Here is a 17,187-nt window from a genome sequence, read left to right as displayed (position 1 = left end):
TTAATCAGAAGGGGACCAATATCCTGGGGGGTAAATTTGCTAAGGCCATGCAGGGAGGTTTAAACTGATTCGGGGGGGGGGAGGGATCCTGAGTAGTGGGGCTGAAAGTGAGGGATGCATGGATGGGGACTGCAATGCACGGCATTGCAGAGGTGGGGTGGAGCAGGGTTTGAAATGTGTATACTTCAATGCCAGGAGTATTCGCAATAAAGTGGGTGAACTTGCAGCGTGGATCAGTACCTGGGACTTCGATGTTGTGGCTATTTCAGAGACATGGATAGAGCAGGGGCAGGAATGGATGCTGCAGGTCCCGGGGTTCAAATGTTTTAGTCGAAGTAGGGAAGGAGGTAGAAGAGGGGGAGGGGTAGCATTATTGGTCAGAGATTGTATCACAGTGTCAGAGAGGAGGTTTGATGAGGACTTATCTGTTGAGGTAGTATGGGCGGAGATTAGAAATAGGAGAGGAGAGGTCACCCTGTTGGGAGTCTTTTATAGACCTCCTAAAAGTTCTAGAGAGGTTGAGGAAAGGATTGCGGAGTCAATCCTGCTTAGGAGTGAAAGTAATAGGGCAATTGTTATGGGGGATTTTAACTTGACTAATATTGACTGGAATTGTTATAGCTCTAGCTCGTTAGAGGGGTCAGTTTTTGTTCAAAGCGTGCAGGAAGGTTTTTTGACTCAGTATGTAGACAGGCCAACTAGAGGTGAGGCTATATTGGATCTGGTGCTGGGAAATGAGCCAGACCAGGTGCTAGACTTGGAAGTTGGTGTGCATTTTGGTGATAGTGACCACAATTCGGTTACGTTCACCTTAGTGATGGAAAGGGATAGGCATGAACCTCGGGCCAGTGGTTTTAGCTGGGGGAAGGGTAATTATGAGGCTATTAGGAGAGAATTAGGAAACATAGGTTGGACTAGGAGATTACAGGGACTGGGAACGTCCGACATGTGGAGTTTTTTCAAGGAGCAGCTACTGCGAGTCTGTGATAGGTATGTCCCTGTCAGGCAAGGAGGAATTGGTAGGGCTAGGGAACCGTGGTGCACCAAAAAAGTTTCTTTGTTGGTTAAAAAGAAAAAGGAGGCTTATGTTCGGATGAGACGTGAGCACTCGGGTAGTGCACTAGAAAGCTTTAGATTGGCTAAGAGGGAGTTGAAGAGCGAGCTTAGAAGGGCTAAAAGGGGACATGAGAAGACTTTGGCGGATAGGGTTAAAGAGAATCCTAAGGCGTTCTATAGGTATGTCAAGAACAGAAGGTTGGTTAGGGCAAGTTTAGGGCCAGTTATAGATGGCAGAGGGAAGTTATGTGTGGAACCGGAGGAGATTGGTGAAGCATTGAACCAATATTTCTCTTCGGTGTTCACGCAAGGGGACATGAATATAGCTGAGGAGGACACTGGGTTGCAAGGGAGTAGAATAGACAGTATTACAGTTGATAAGGAGGATGTGCAGGATATTCTGGAGGGTCTGAAAATAGATAAATCCCCTGGTCCGGATGGGATTTATCCAAGGATTCTCTGGGAGGCAAGAGAAGTGATTGCAGAGCCTCTGGCTCTGATCTTCAGGTCGTCGTTGGCCTCTGGTATAGTACCAGAAGATTGGAGGTTAGCGAATGTTGTCCCATTGTTTAAGAAGGGGAACAGAGACTTCCCCGGGAATTATAGACCGGTGAGTCTCACTTCTGTTGTCGGCAAGATGTTGGAAAAAATTATAAGGGATAGGATTTATAGTTATTTGGAGAGTAATGAATTGATAGGTGATAGTCAGCATGGTTTTGTGGCAGGTAGGTCGTGCCTTACTAACCTTATTGAGTTTTTTGAGAAAGTGACCAAGGAGGTGGATGGGGGCAAGGCAGTGGACGTGGTATATATGGATTTTAGTAAGGCGTTTGATAAGGTTCACCATGGTAGGCTTCTGCAGAAAATGCAGATGTATGGGATTGGGGGTGATCTAGGAAATTGGATCAGGAATTGGCTAGCGGATAGGAAACAGAGGGTGGTGGTTGATAGTAAATATTCATCATGGAGTGCGGTTACAAGTGGTGTACCTCAGGGATCTGTTTTGGGGCCACTGCTGTTTGTAATATTTATTAATGATCTGGATGAGGGTATAGTTGGGTGGATTAGCAAATTTGCTGATGACACCAAAGTCGGTGGTGTGGTAGACAGTGAGGAAGGGTGTCGTAGTTTGCAGGAAGACTTAGACAGGTTGCAAAGTTGGGCCGAGAGGTGGCGGATGGAGTTTAATGCGGAGAAGTGTGAGGTAATTCACTTTGGTAGGAATAACAGATGTGTTGAGTATAGGGCTAACGGGAGGACTTTGAATAGTGTGGAGGAGCAGAGGGATCTAGGTGTATGTGTGCATAGATCCCTGAAAGTTGGGAATCAAGTAGATAAGGTTGTTAAGAAGGCATATGGTGTCTTGGCGTTTATTGGTAGGGGGATTGAATTTAGGAGTCGTAGCGTTATGTTGCAACTGTACACAACTCTGGTGCGGCCGCACTTGGAGTACTGTGTGCAGTTCTGGTCCCCACATTACAGGAAGGATGTGGAGGCTTTGGAGAGGGTGCAGAGGAGGTTTACCAGGATGTTGCCTGGTATGGAGGGGAGATCCTATGAGGAGAGGCTGAGGGATTTGGGATTGTTTTCGCTGGAAAGGCGGCGGCTAAGAGGGGATCTTATTGAAACATATAAGATGATTAGAGGTTTAGATAGGGTGGATAGTGATAGCCTTTTTCCTCTGCTGGAGAAATCCAGCACGAGGGGGCATGGCTTTAAATTGAGGGGGGGTAGTTATAGAACCGATGTCAGGGGTAGGTTCTTTACCCAGAGGGTGGTGAGGGATTGGAATGCCCTGCCAGCATCAGTAGTAAATGCGCCTAGTTTGGGGGCGTTTAAGAGATCCGTAGATAGGTTCATGGACGAAAAGAAATTGGTTTAGGTTGGAGGGTCACAGTTTTTTTTTAACTGGTCGGTGCAACATCGTGGGCCGAAGGGCCTGTTCTGCGCTGTAATGTTCTATGTTCTATGTTCTATGTTCTATGTATAACACTGACTTGGGTTGCTGCAGCTTTCACACTAACCTTGTAGGTGTTCATTCCCCACTTTTTCACAATGTCAAACTTCTCGCCAGCGATTCCTCGAGCAGCTTCCTCACCGCTGCTGACTGGGCCACTCTGCGACTGGTGAATGCTTGCCGTTCCTGCAGTAAAAGAGGATCGCAGCAACCAGTCAGTCAATCAGACTTTCCACTCAGCTCTGCATTAGCGAATCCTGCAGAGGGGATTGGCCATTTCAGTTTGAGAAATAAAGATAAATATTCCCCCACACACCGGATAGGACCAGCAACCTGCAAAGAACCAGCAGTGTGCTCACAAAAATATCCCAAACACCACCCCAGTTCAGCAAACATTCCAATAGAAGGTACCAGGATTCTGCTGTCACTGCCAGGTTTGGCTACAGTGAGCAAGCAGAGATTTAATTAACAGAAGAGGCACAAAGTGGGAAGTAGGCATGATTGCGAATGGAGGGGCAGTTAGGAGAAAGTTTATGAGGCAGACAGACACACAACAGGATATTGGAGAATCCATGGTCTATGGATCAAACAGAAGGAATGGCTGCCTGTGAATGGTAATTGGGATGGTGGTTAGTCAGAGGCAGTCCTGTGCGCTCTCCCTCAGTGTGTATGCATGTGAGTATGTGTGTGTATGAGAGTGAATGCGAGTGTGTGTGGGCGGGCGCGGGGCGGGCCGAGGGGGGGGCGCGGGGCGGGCCGAGGGGGGGGCGCGGGGCGGGCCGAGGGGGGGGCGCGGGGCGGGCCGAGGGGGGGGCGCGGGGCGGGCCGAGGGGGGGGCGCGGGGCGGGCCGAGGGGGGGGGGCGGGGCGGGCCGAGGGGGGGGGGAGGGGCGGGCCGAGGGGGAGGGGCGGGCCGAGGGGGAGGGGCGGGCCGAGGGGGAGGGGCGGGCAGAGGGGGAGGGGCGGGCAGAGGGGGAGGGGCGGGCAGAGGGGGAGGGGCGGGCAGAGGGGGAGGGGCGGGCAGAGGGGGAGGGGCGGGCAGAGGGGGAGGGGCGGGCAGAGGGGGAGGGGCGGGCAGAGGGGGAGGGGCGGGCAGAGGGGGAGGGGCGGGCAGAGGGGGAGGGGCGGGCAGAGGGGGAGGGGCGGGCAGAGGGGGAGGGGCGGGCAGAGGGGGAGGGGCGGGCAGAGGGGGAGGGGCGGGCAGAGGGGGAGGGGCGGGCAGAGGGGGAGGGGCGGGCAGAGGGGGAGGGGCGGGCAGAGGGGGAGGGGCGGGCAGAGGGGGAGGGGCGGGCAGAGGGGGAGGGGCGGGCAGAGGGGGAGGGGCGGGCAGAGGGGGAGGGGCGGGCAGAGGGGGAGGGGCGGGCAGAGGGGGAGGGGCGGGCAGAGGGGGAGGGGCGGGCAGAGGGGGAGGGGCGGGCAGAGGGGGAGGGGCGGGCAGAGGGGGAGGGGCGGGCAGAGGGGGAGGGGCGGGCAGAGGGGGAGGGGCGGGCAGAGGGGGAGGGGCGGGCAGAGGGGGAGGGGCGGGCAGAGGGGGAGGGGCGGGCAGAGGGGGAGGGGCGGGCAGAGGGGGAGGGGCGGGCAGAGGGGGAGGGGCGGGCAGAGGGGGAGGGGCGGGCAGAGGGGGAGGGGCGGGCAGAGGGGGAGGGGCGGGCAGAGGGGGAGGGGCGGGCAGAGGGGGAGGGGCGGGCAGAGGGGGAGGGGCGGGCAGAGGGGGAGGGGCGGGCAGAGGGGGAGGGGCGGGCAGAGGGGGAGGGGCGGGCAGAGGGGGAGGGGCGGGCAGAGGGGGAGGGGCGGGCAGAGGGGGGAGGGGCGGGCAGAGGGGGAGGGGCGGGCAGAGGGGGAGGGGCGGGCAGAGGGGGAGGGGCGGGCAGAGGGGGAGGGGCGGGCAGAGGGGGAGGGGCGGGCAGAGGGGGAGGGGCGGGCAGAGGGGGAGGGGCGGGCAGAGGGGGAGGGGCGGGCAGAGGGGGAGGGGCGGGCAGAGGGGGAGGGGCGGGCAGAGGGGGAGGGGCGGGCAGAGGGGGAGGGGCGGGCAGAGGGGGAGGGGCGGGCAGAGGGGGAGGGGCGGGCAGAGGGGGAGGGGCGGGCAGAGGGGGAGGGCGGGCAGAGGGGGAGGGGCAGAGGGGGAGGGGCAGAGGGGGAGGGCAGAGGGGGAGGGGCGGGCAGAGGGGGAGGGGCGGGCAGAGGGGGAGGGGCGGGCAGAGGGGGAGGGGCGGGCAGAGGGGGAGGGGCGGGCAGAGGGGAGGGGCGGGCAGAGGGGGAGGGGCGGGCAGAGGGGGAGGGGCGGGCAGAGGGGGAGGGGCGGGCAGAGGGGGAGGGGCGGGCAGAGGGGAGGGGCGGGCAGAGGGGGAGGGGCGGGCAGAGGGGGAGGGGCGGGCAGAGGGGGAGGGGCGGGCAGAGGGGGAGGGGCGGGCAGAGGGGGAGGGGCGGGCAGAGGGGGAGGGGCGGGCAGAGGGGGAGGGGCGGGCAGAGGGGGAGGGGCGGGCAGAGGGGGAGATGAACCCAGGATTTTAGGGTGAGGGTGGGGTTAGGCTCAGGGGAGATGGGGTTCCGCTCAGTTTGAGGGCGAGGGTGTGGGTCACAGAGTTTGAGGGGGAGGTGGGGGTTACAGACAATGTGGGAGTGTGGGGTTAGGCACAGCTCACTGGGCTGGGTGAGGGAGGAACCATGTGGATTGCGAAAGAGGATTTGAGGGAATAGAGGCCATTCTGGAGAGAATTCCTCACCACACCTTGAGGAGTTACGGTGAGGGTTGGGGCAGAGGGCATTTTCCTGTTCTCTACGAGGGGGCATGGTGCAGGGGCAGGGAAGTGGGTTTGGCCACAGCATGTACCTGGTGAAGTGCTGCCCTGACTGGCTATCCGGCTGGCTGCTGATCTGCGGGGTGAGGTGAGCACGCCCCGTTGTTTTGGGGGTGCCACACGTATGCCTGTAGGCAGCAGGAGAGGAAATGGAAAGATGGAGGACAAAGGGTGGGAGGGAGAAAAGGAATCACCATGCCAGGAGACACCACACACACACAGTGATAACACTGGGGACTGGCACTGGGTAGGAAAGGTAGAGGAGCAGAGGATGCAACTTCCCCAGTCACATCCTGGGTTCAAGACTCGCCCCAGAGCGGAGAGCACATAATTCAACACCCTCTGTGAGAGTGCAGAGGGAGTGCCGCATTGTCAGAGGGTCAGTACTGAGGGAGTGTTGCACTGTCAGAGGGTCAGTGCAGAGGGAGTGCCGCACTGTCAGAGGGTCAGTACTGAGGGAGTTCTGCACTGTCAGAGGGTCAGTACTGAGGGAGTGCCGCACTGTCAGAGGGTCAGTGCTGAGGGAGTGCTGCACTGTCAGAGGGTCAGTACTGAGGGAGTGCCGCACTGTCAGAGGGTCAGTACTGAGGGGGTGCAGCACTGTCAGAGGGTCAGTACTGAGGGAGTGTTGCTCTGTCAGAGGGTCAGTACTGAGGGAGGGCGACACTGTCAGAGGGTCAGTGCTGAGGGAGTGCCGCACTGTCAGAGGGTCAGTACTGAGGGAGTGCCGCACTGTCAGAGGGTCAGTACTGAGGGGGTGCAGCACTGTCAGAGGGTCAGTACTGAGGGAGTGCTGCACTGTCAGAGGGTCAGTACTGAGGGAGTGCCGCACTGTCAGAGGGTCAGTGCTGCACTGTCAGAGGGTCAGTACTGAGGGAGTGCCGCACTGTCAGAGGGTCAGTATTGAGGGAGTGCCGCACTGTCAGAGGGTCAGTACTGAGGGAGTGCCGCACTGTCTGAGGGTCAGTGCTGAGGGAGTGCCGCACTGTCAGAGGTCAGTACTGAGGGAGTGCTGCACTGTCAGAGGTACTATTTTTCAGGTGAAATATTAAATTGATGCTTTTCTGCTATTGTGAGTTAAAGTCATTTAGGTCTCAGAGGGAGGCCATTTGGCCCATCGATTGCGTGCTAGCTCTCTGTAGGGTAACACGCCCATTCCCATTCTCCTTGTTCTATCCCTATCGCTGGCAATTTATTTCCCTCAACTCATTCAATTTCATTTTGAATTTTTGTTTCCAGCTTCCTGGCAGGCAGGAGTCGCCACTCAGCGCCACTCGCCGCTCAGCGCCACTCGCCACTCAGCGGCGCTCAGCGCCACTCGCCGCTCAGCGCCGCTCGCCGCTCAGCGCCGCTCGCCGCTCAGCGCCGCTCGCCGCTCAGCGCCGCTCAGCGCCACTCGCCGCTCAGCGCCACTCGCCGCTCTGCGCCACTCGCCGCTCTGCGCCACTCGCCGCTCTGCGCCACTCAGTGCCACTCGCCGCTCAGCGCCACTCGCCGCTCAGTGCCACTCAGCGCCACTCGCCGCTCGGCGCCACTCGCCGCTCGGCGCCGCTCGCCGCTCGGCGCCGCTCGCCGCTCGGCGCCGCTCGCCGCTCTGCGCCACTCGCCGCTCTGCGCCACTCGCCGCTCTGCGCCACTCGCCGCTCTGCGCCACTCAGCGCCACTCAGTGCCACTCGCCACTCAGCGCCACTCAGCGCCACTCAGCGCCACTCGCCGCTCAGCGCCGCTCGCCGCTCTGCGCCACTCGCCGCTCTGCGCCACTCAGCGCCACTCAGTGCCACTCGCCACTCAGCGCCACTCAGCGCCACTCAGCGCCACTCGCCACTCAGCGCCACTCAGCGCCACTCAGCGCCACTCGCCGCTCAGCGCCGCTCAGCGCCACTCGCCGCTCAGCGCCACTCGCCGCTCTGCGCCACTCGCCGCTCTGCGCCACTCGCCGCTCTGCGCCACTCAGTGCCACTCGCCGCTCAGCGCCACTCGCCGCTCAGTGCCACTCAGCGCCACTCGCCGCTCGGCGCCACTCGCCGCTCGGCGCCGCTCGCCGCTCGGCGCCGCTCGCCGCTCGGCGCCGCTCGCCGCTCTGCGCCACTCGCCGCTCTGCGCCACTCGCCGCTCTGCGCCACTCGCCGCTCTGCGCCACTCAGCGCCACTCAGTGCCACTCGCCACTCAGCGCCACTCAGCGCCACTCAGCGCCACTCGCCGCTCAGCGCCGCTCGCCGCTCTGCGCCACTCGCCGCTCTGCGCCACTCGCCGCTCTGCGCCACTCGCCGCTCTGCGCCACTCGCCACTCGGCGCCACTCAGCGCCACTCAGCGCCACTCGCCGCTCAGCGCCACTCGCCACTCAGCGCCACTCGCCACTCAGCGCCACTCGCCACTCAGCGCCGCTCAGCGCCGCTCAGCGCCACTCGCCGCTCTGCGCCACTCGCCGCTCTGCGCCACTCGCCGCTCTGCGCCACTCGCCGCTCTGCGCCACTCGCCGCTCAGTGCCACTCAGCGCCGCTCAGTGCCACTCAGCGCCGCTCAGTGCCACTCAGTGCCACTCGCCGCTCAGCGCCACTCGCCGCTCTGCGCCACTCGCCGCTCTGCGCCACTCAGCGCCGCTCAGTGCCACTCAGTGCCACTCGCCGCTCAGTGCCACTCAGCGCCGCTCAGTGCCACTCAGTGCCACTCGCCGCTCTGCGCCACTCGCCGCTCTGCGCCACTCGCCGCTCAGTGCCACTCAGCGCCGCTCAGTGCCACTCGCCGCTCAGCGCCACCCGCCGCTCAGCGCCACTCGGTGCCACTCAGCGCCACTCTGCGCCACTCAGCGCCGCTCAGTGCCACTCAGCGCCGCTCAGTGCCACTCAGCGCCGCTCAGTGCCACTCAGCGCCACTCGCCGCTCAGCGCCACTCGCCGCTCAGCGCCGCTCGCCGCTCAGCGCCGCTCGCCGCTCAGCGCCGCTCAGCGCCGCTCAGCGCCACTCGCCGCTCTGCGCCACTCGCCGCTCTGCGCCACTCGCCGCTCTGCGCCACTCAGCGCCACTCAGCGCCACTCGCCGCTCAGCGCCACTCGCCGCTCGGCGCCACTCGCCGCTCGGCGCCGCTCGCCGCTCTGCGCCACTCGCCGCTCTGCGCCACTCGCCGCTCTGCGCCACTCGCCGCTCTGCGCCACTCGCCGCTCTGCGCCACTCGCCGCTCTGCGCCACTCGCCGCTCAGTGCCACTCGCCGCTCAGTGCCACTCAGCGCCACTCAGTGCCACTCAGTGCCACTCGCCGCTCAGCGCCACTCGCCGCTCAGCGCCACTCAGCGCCACTCAGCGCCGCTCGCCGCTCTGCGCCACTCGCCGCTCTGCGCCACTCGCCGCTCTGCGCCACTCGCCACTCGGCGCCACTCGCCACTCGGCGCCACTCGGCGCCGCTCGCCGCTCTGCGCCACTCGCCGCTCTGCGCCACTCGCCGCTCAGTGCCACTCAGCGCCGCTCAGTGCCACTCAGCGCCACTCGCCGCTCAGCGCCACTCGCCGCTCTGCGCCACTCGCCGCTCAGTGCCACTCAGCGCCGCTCAGTGCCACTCAGTGCCACTCGCCGCTCTGCGCCACTCGCCGCTCAGTGCCACTCAGCGCCGCTCAGTGCCACTCAGTGCCACTCGCCGCTCTGCGCCACTCGCCGCTCTGCGCCACTCGCCGCTCAGTGCCACTCAGCGCCGCTCAGTGCCACTCAGCGCCGCTCAGTGCCACTCAGCGCCGCTCAGTGCCACTCAGCGCCGCTCAGTGCCACTCGCCGCTCAGCGCCACCCGCCGCTCAGCGCCACTCGGTGCCACTCAGCGCCACTCAGCGCCACTCGCCGCTCTGCGCCACTCGCCGCTCTGCGCCACTCAGCGCCGCTCAGTGCCACTCAGCGCCGCTCAGTGCCACTCAGCGCCACTCGCCGCTCAGCGCCACTCGCCGCTCAGTGCCACTCGCCGCTCAGCGCCGCTCAGCGCCACTCTGCGCCACTCTGCGCCACTCGCCGCTCTGCGCCACTCGCCGCTCTGCGCCACTCAGCGACGCTCAGTGCCACTCAGTGCCACTCGCCGCTCTGCGCCACTCGCCGCTCAGCGCCGCTCAGTGCCGCTCAGCGCCACTCGCCGCTCAGCGCCACTCGCCGCTCTGCGCCACTCGCCGCTCTGCGCCACTCGCCGCTCAGTGCCGCTCAGTGCCACTCAGCGCCGCTCAGTGCCGCTCAGTGCCACTCGCCGCTCAGTGCCACTCAGTGCCACTCGCCGCTCTGCGCCACTCGCCGCTCTGTGCCACTCGCTGCTCAGTGCCACTCAGCGCCGCTCAGTGCCACTCAGCGCCGCTCTGCGCCACTCGCCGCTCTGCGCCACTCGCCGCTCTGCGCCACTCGCCGCTCTGCGCCACTCGCCGCTCTGCGCCACTCGCCGCTCAGTGCCACTCGCCGCTCTGCGCCACTCGCCGCTCAGTGCCACTTAGCGCCGCTCAGTGCCACTCAGCGCCGCTCAGTGCCACTCGCCGCTCAGCGCCACCCGCCGCTCAGCGCCACTCGGTGCCACTCAGCGCCACTCGCCGCTCTGCGCCACTCGCCGCTCTGCGCCACTCGCCGCTGTGCCGCTCAGCGCCGCTCAGTGCCGCTCAGCGCCGCTCAGTGCCACTCAGCGCCACTCGCCGCTCAGCGCCACTCAGTGCCGCTCAGCGCCGCTCAGCGCCGCTCAGCGCCGCTCTGCGCCACTCGCCGCTCTGCGCCACTCGCCGCTCTGCGCCACTCGCCGCTCTGCGCCACTCGCCGCTCTGCGCCACTCAGCGCCGCTCGCCGCTCAGCGCCACTCGCCGCTCAGCGCCGCTCAGTGCCGCTCAGCGCCACTCGCCGCTCAGCGCCACTCGCCGCTCTGCGCCACTCGCCGCTCAGCGCCACTCGCCGCTCTGCGCCACTCGCCGCTCAGTGCCACTCGCCGCTCAGTGCCACTCAGCGCCGCTCAGTGCCACTCAGCGCCGCTCAGTGCCACTCAGCGCCGCTCAGTGCCACTCAGTGCCACTCGCCGCTCTGCGCCACTCGCCGCTCAGTGCCACTCAGTGCCACTCGCCGCTCTGCGCCACTCGCCGCTCTGCGCCACTCGCCGCTCTGCGCCACTCAGCGCCGCTCAGTGCCACTCAGCGCCGCTCAGTGCCACTCAGTGCCACTCAGTGCCACTCAGTGCCACTCGCCGCTCAGCGCCACTCGCCGCTCTGCGCCACTCGCCGCTCTGCGCCACTCGCCGCTCTGCGCCACTCGCCGCTCTGCGCCACTCGCCGCTCTGCGCCACTCAGTGCCAGTCGCCGCTCTGCGCCACTCAGCGCCGCTCAGTGCCGCTCGCCGCTGCTCAGCGCCGCTCAGCGCCGCTCTGCGCCACTCGCCGCTCTGCGCCACTCGCCGCTCTGCGCCACTCGCCGCTCTGCGCCACTCGCCGCTCTGCGCCACTCGCCGCCACTCGCCACTCAGCGCCACTCGCCACTCAGCGCCACTCGCCGCTCTGCGCCACTCGCCGCTCTGCGCCACTCGCCGCTCAGTGCCACTCAGTGCCACTCGCCGCTCTGCGCCACTCGCCGCTCTGCGCCACTCGCCGCTCTGTGCCACTCGCTGCTCAGTGCCACTCGGCGCCGCTCAGTGCCACTCAGCGCCACTCGCCGCTCTGCGCCACTCGCCGCTCTGCGCCACTCGCCGCTCTGCGCCACTCGCCGCTCTGCGCCACTCGCCGCTCTGCGCCACTCGCCGCTCTGCGCCACTCGCCGCTCAGTGCTACTCGCCGCTCTGCGCCACTCGCCGCTCAGTGCCACTCGCCGCTCTGCGCCACTCGCCGCTCAGTGCCACTCAGCGCCGCTCAGTGCCACTCAGCGCCGCTCAGTGCCACTCGCCGCTCAGCGCCACCCGCCGCTCAGCGCCACTCGGTGCCACTCAGCGCCGCTCTGCGCCACTCGCCGCTCTGCGCCACTCGCCGCTCTGCGCCACTCGCCGCTCAGTGCCACTCGCCGCTCAGTGCCGCTCAGTGCCGCTCAGTGCCACTCAGCGCCACTCGCCGCTCAGCGCCACTCAGTGCCACTCAGTGCCGCTCAGCGCCGCTCAGCGCCGCTCAGCGCCACTCGCCGCTCTGCGCCACTCGCCGCTCTGCGCCACTCGCCGCTCTGCGCCGTTCAGTGCCACTCAGTGCCACTCGCCGCTCAGCGCCACTCGCCGCTCAGCGCCGCTCAGTGCCGCTCAGCGCCACTCGCCGCTCTGCGCCACTCGCCGCTCTGCGCCACTCAGCGCCGCTCAGTGCCACTCAGCGCCGCTCAGTGCCACTCAGCGCCGCTCAGTGCCACTCAGCGCCACTCAGCGCCACTCGCCGCTCTGCACCACTCGCCGCTCAGTGCCACTCAGTGCCACTCGCCGCTCTGCGCCACTCGCCGCTCTGCGCCACTCGCCGCTCTGCGCCACTCGCCGCTCAGTGCCACTCAGCGCCGCTCAGTGCCGCTCGCCGCTGCTCAGCGCCGCTCAGCGCCGCTCAGTGCCACTCAGCGCCGCTCTACGCCACTCGCCGCTCTGCGCCACTCGCCGCTCTGCGCCACTCGCCGCTCTGCGCCACTCGCCGCTCTGCGCCACTCGCCGCTCTGCGCCACTCGCCGCTCAGCGCCACTCGCCGCTCAGCGCCACTCGCCACCACTCGCCACTCAGCGCCACTCGCCACTCAGCGCCACTCGCCACTCAGCGCCACTCGCCACTCGGCGCCACTCGGCGCCACTCGGCGCCACTCGCCACTCAGCGCCACTCGCCGCTCAGCGCCACTCAGCGCCACTCGCCACATGCAACAGACTTTCTCACCTCCTGACTCAATCTCTTTTCCAAAACCGTAAACGGTCAGCCTTCCCGATGGTGTCAAAGATTCCGTGGCAATATGTGAACAGGATGACAGTGTCTCCTGATCGTCTGGTCAATATCCCACCGTTAATAAATCACTCACTAGCCAACAATCTCCTCCCTGCTGCTCGAGTTCACAATTGCCTCTGGAATGTGGTGCTTTCAGAATACTTCAAACAAAAACCACTCTCCAGAGGGAAGCAGTCAATGTCAGAGCAAGGGCAGGCAGCGCTGCTTGCGTTTGATCACCCACTGATTGTGTATCACCTGATGATACATCAGAGTTGGTAACAGCATCTACCTCAATCCTCTATCAGCCCCTGGATCACTCCCTAAGTAAGAGTTTTAACAACACCACGTTAAAGTCCAACAGGTTTATTTGGTAGCAAATACCATTAGCTTTCGGAGCTCTGCTCCTTCGAAGGAGCAGCGTTCCGAAAGGTAATGGTACTTGCTACCAAATAAACCTGTTGGACTTTAACCTGGTGTTGTTAAAACTCTTACTGTGTTTTCCCCAGTCCAATGCCGGCATCTCCACATCATCACTCCCTAAGGCCATGTATTTGAATAGACAGTAACAAAACCAGTTTGAAATTTCCATCTGCGACTCAGTGGTAAAAATATTGAGAGTCGAGTCCAGCAAGCGTGGGATCCACGATTAGTGACAATCGCACCAAAAGAATGATAGAATTGGAGAGCGATACAGAACGGGGAGGAAGCCATTTCACCCATTGTGCTGTACCGGCTCTTCCTCAGAGCAATCCAATTAATCCCACTCCCCAATACTCCCCCCCAAGCCCTGTAAATTATCCCCTTTTAAGTATTTCACTCATTGGAAAGTTATTATTGAATCTGCTTCCATCGCCCTTTCAGTTAGCGCCTTCCAGACCTCAACAACTTGTGTAAAAAGAAAAGCTCTCCTTTGGCAATGAGCTTCGATTTGTGTCACTCTGGTTACTGACCCTGTTCCCACTGCACACCGTTTATCCATATTTATTGTACTCTGAACCTTCTCTGCCCCAGGGAGAACAATCGCAGCCTCTGCACATCCCTGCTCCCATGCTAGTAATTCTGCTTTGCACCCTGTCCAAAGACTCGACATCGTTCCAAAATCTGGCCAGATCCGGACGCCATTCTCCAGCTGAGGCGGAACCAGCTGCAGCTAAACTTCCCTGTGCTCTTCAGGCCTTTGTTCATCAAGCCTAGGATCACAAATACCCTTCATAGACAACCTGTTTACCACCCGTGCAGCTTTGTGTACATGAATAAACCTTACTCCACACACCCACCCCAATAGACTCCCCCCAACACGTGGAAATGGCTCCTACTTTAGTGGCTCTGAGTTATCCGGACACAGCGACCAGCCACAGGAGCTGTGTGTGAAGCAGTGCATTGCATGCAGGAGAGGTTGGCAATGTGTAAGGGCAGGAATTCGATATGTGGGGAAACGGGATAGTGACAGAGCTGAGCATTTACTGGAGGCAGAGATGTGTGAAAGCCACAGATCCGCATTCTTCACCATGGTTCCCCCTGCCAGCAGCAATAGCCTGAGCATGAGTAACATCACAGCTCTAACTAGAGGCAGCAAACCTTTCCTCACCCCTTTCCGCTCCTCCCTCCAGTCCTCCCTGTGCCAGAGAGGTGGGATTGAACATTTGGCCCTCAGGATCTGAGAGTAGAGTTTGTTCAAACACGGAATCATCAGGGCTTGCAAATATCACCAGCAAACTGTAAGCTGGAACAATCGAGTTGAATAAATAGCTGCCTACTAGGTTTATAAATCCTGACTTTCGGCACCAGATTGAACACAGATTTTCCTTCCTGACTGCTGCCTAGCGCCCTGTTCTTCCATGGGAGCTGCACTTCCTCTAGCTTGCCTGCAATTTAGAAAAAGAATAGAAATGAGAAACAGTGAAGTGTTATTGTTTGGACATTATGATTGGTGAGACTCTGTACTACACTGACACAGTTACTGTGCGTGGTTACCCTGTGCCTTCACAGATTACCCCATGTGCCATCGCGGGACATCCTGTACACCAGCGGCACTCAGTCAGTATTTAACATTCCGTTTGGCTTTTCCCACCAGGAACGCCCAAGCATGGACCAGACATCGCCACTCCACTGCGCTCCAAATGTTTCTCCCCATCTTCCTGGGAAAACTCACTCCTCGCACCAAACCTCATGACAAAACATATCCCTCAGTCTCCTACCCCCCCACCCTTCCTGCCCCCGAGTATCCCTCACTGACCCTGCCACACCCACGTCATTCACCTACCTTTGATTGTACCAGTGGCGATTATCGCTTCTGTTGTTCCTCCATAGCCACCGGAGACAATACTGGTCTCGTTCAGATTGGGACCTGAAACCATCACTTGCTGAAGGTCCTAATCGCAGAGAAAGGAAAAGAACACAAAACAGCCGTAAACAATCGGCCACATACTTACCGCTCACCATCAGAGTTCAGCCTGAGAGTGCATAGAACATTACAGCGCAGTACAGGCCCTTCGGCCCTCGATGTTGCGCCGACCAGTGAAACCAATCTAAAGCCCATCTAACCTACACTATTCCAATATCATCCATATGTTTATCCAATGACCATTTAAATGTCCTTAATGTTGGCGAGTCCACTACTGTTGCAGGCAGAGCATTCCACACCCTTACTACTCACTCACTCCCCACTCCCACCTCACCCAATGTCACCACATAACCGCTCCCACCCCACCCAGTGCCACTAAAATCAACTTTGATAACAGAAGAATCCCTCGAGATGGTGTGCGAAGAGGACATAAGGAGTTTGCAGATGGATAGAGATCGGCTGAGTGAGTGGGCAAAAATCAGGCAGATGGAGTATAACGTGGGAAAATGTGAAGCTGTTGTGTGAAGAAAAAAAAAAGCAGAGTGTGACTTACACGGAGGAGCGCAGAATCCGAGGTGCAGAGGGATCTCGGTATTCTTGGCCTCAACTACATTCTGTGGTAGTGACTTCATACATTCACCACCCTCTGGGTGAAGAAATTTCTCCTCACCTCAGTTCTAAAAGGTTTACCCCCTTATCCTCAAACTATGACCCCTAGTTCTGGACTCCCCCACCATTGGGAACATTCTTTCTGAATCTACCCTGTTAGAATTTGATAAGTTTCTATGAGATCCCCTTTCACTCTTTTAAATACCAGTGAATATAATTCACTTAGTCTATATAACGTAGTCTCTCCTCATATGACAGACCTACCATACCAGGAATCAGAACTGGTAAACCTTTGCTGTACTCACTCTATAGCAAGGACATCCTTCCTCAGATAAGGTGTGGCCGACTCCTGTATTCAAATCCAAATGAGAGGAACACTGGAAGAAGTTGAAACCCTGGAGATGGATCCTTGGTGAAGGCATGTGAGATAAAGTGTCGTTTAGGAGATTCCAAGGCTTGTTCTTCAAGAGTAGAGGTTGGAAACACTTGTGTGAAAGACAAAGTTCCAGTGAGACCCAGTTGACTCACAGTGTGACAAGCATCTGGAAGGAATTGATGGGAGATCCATACAAGTTGTTCTCGGTGGCACTTGTCACTCGGTTTCAACTTGTCCATGCCGCCCTTTTCTGTTTAAAACCCCTAAACTAATCCCAATTGCCCGCATTTGGCCCATATCCCTCTATACCCATCGTACCCATGTAACTATCTAAATGCTTTTTAAAAGATAAAATTGTACCCACCTCTACTACTACCTCTGGCAGCTTGTTCCAGACACTCACCACCCTGGGTGTGAAAAAATTGCCCCTCTGGACACTTTTGTATCTCTCCCCTCTCACCTTAAACCTATGCCCTCTAGTTTTAGGCTCCCCTACCTTTGGGAAAAGATATTGACTATCTACCTTGTCTATGCCCCTCATTATTTTATAGACCTCTATAAGGTCACCCCTCAGCCTCCTACGCTCCAGAGAAAAAAGTCCCAGTCTATCCAGCGTCTCCTTATAACTCAATCCATCAAGTCCCAGTAGCACCCTAGTAAATCTTTTCTGCACTCTTTCTAGTTTAATAATATCCTTTCTATAATAGGGTGACCAGAATTGCACACAGTATTCCAAGTGTGGCCTTACCAATGTCTTGTACAACTTCAACAAGACGTCCCAACTCCTGTATTCAATATTCTGACCGATGAAACCAAGCATGCTGAATGCCTTCTTCACCACTCTGTCCACTTGTGACTCCACTTTCAAGCAGCTATGAATCTGAACCCCTAGATCTCCTTGTTCTGTAACTCTCCCCAACGCCCTACCATTAACTGAGTAAGTCCTGCCCTGGTTCAATCGACCAAAATGCATCACCTTGCATTTGTCTAAATTAAACTCCATCTGCCATTCATCAGCCCACTGGCCCAATTGATCAAGATCCCGTTGCAATCGGAGATAACTTTCTTCACTATCCACTGCGCCACCAATCTTGGTGTCATCGGCAAACTTACTAACCATGCCTCCTATATTCTCATCCAAATCATTAATATAAATGACAAATAACAGTGGGCCCAGCACTGATCCC

General features: G+C 60.2%; 1 protein-coding gene across 5 annotated transcripts in view; it reads right to left on the bottom strand.

The window, feature by feature from the left end:
* The window catches only part of LOC144499961 (arfaptin-2-like), a 107,314-nt gene that overhangs the window by 22,080 nt on the left and 68,047 nt on the right, over positions 1–17,187 (bottom strand). For 4 of the 5 annotated variants that reach the window (XM_078222692.1, XM_078222694.1, XM_078222693.1 and 1 more), the window contains 3 exons: positions 14,935–15,043; positions 14,429–14,536; positions 3,081–3,199 (listed from right to left, as the gene is read on the bottom strand). In XM_078222692.1, coding sequence (XP_078078818.1) covers positions 3,081–3,199; positions 14,429–14,536; positions 14,935–15,043 — 336 coding nt within the window. The remainder of the gene's footprint in view (positions 1–3,080; positions 3,200–14,428; positions 14,537–14,934; positions 15,044–17,187) is intronic. The other variant, XM_078222696.1, reaches the window with a different exon arrangement.

Source organism: Mustelus asterias, chromosome 10 (genome assembly GCF_964213995.1).
Source record: "Mustelus asterias chromosome 10, sMusAst1.hap1.1, whole genome shotgun sequence".
NCBI classification, from domain to species: Eukaryota; Metazoa; Chordata; class Chondrichthyes; order Carcharhiniformes; family Triakidae; genus Mustelus; species Mustelus asterias.
This window is presented reverse-complemented; position numbering and strand designations above follow the sequence as displayed.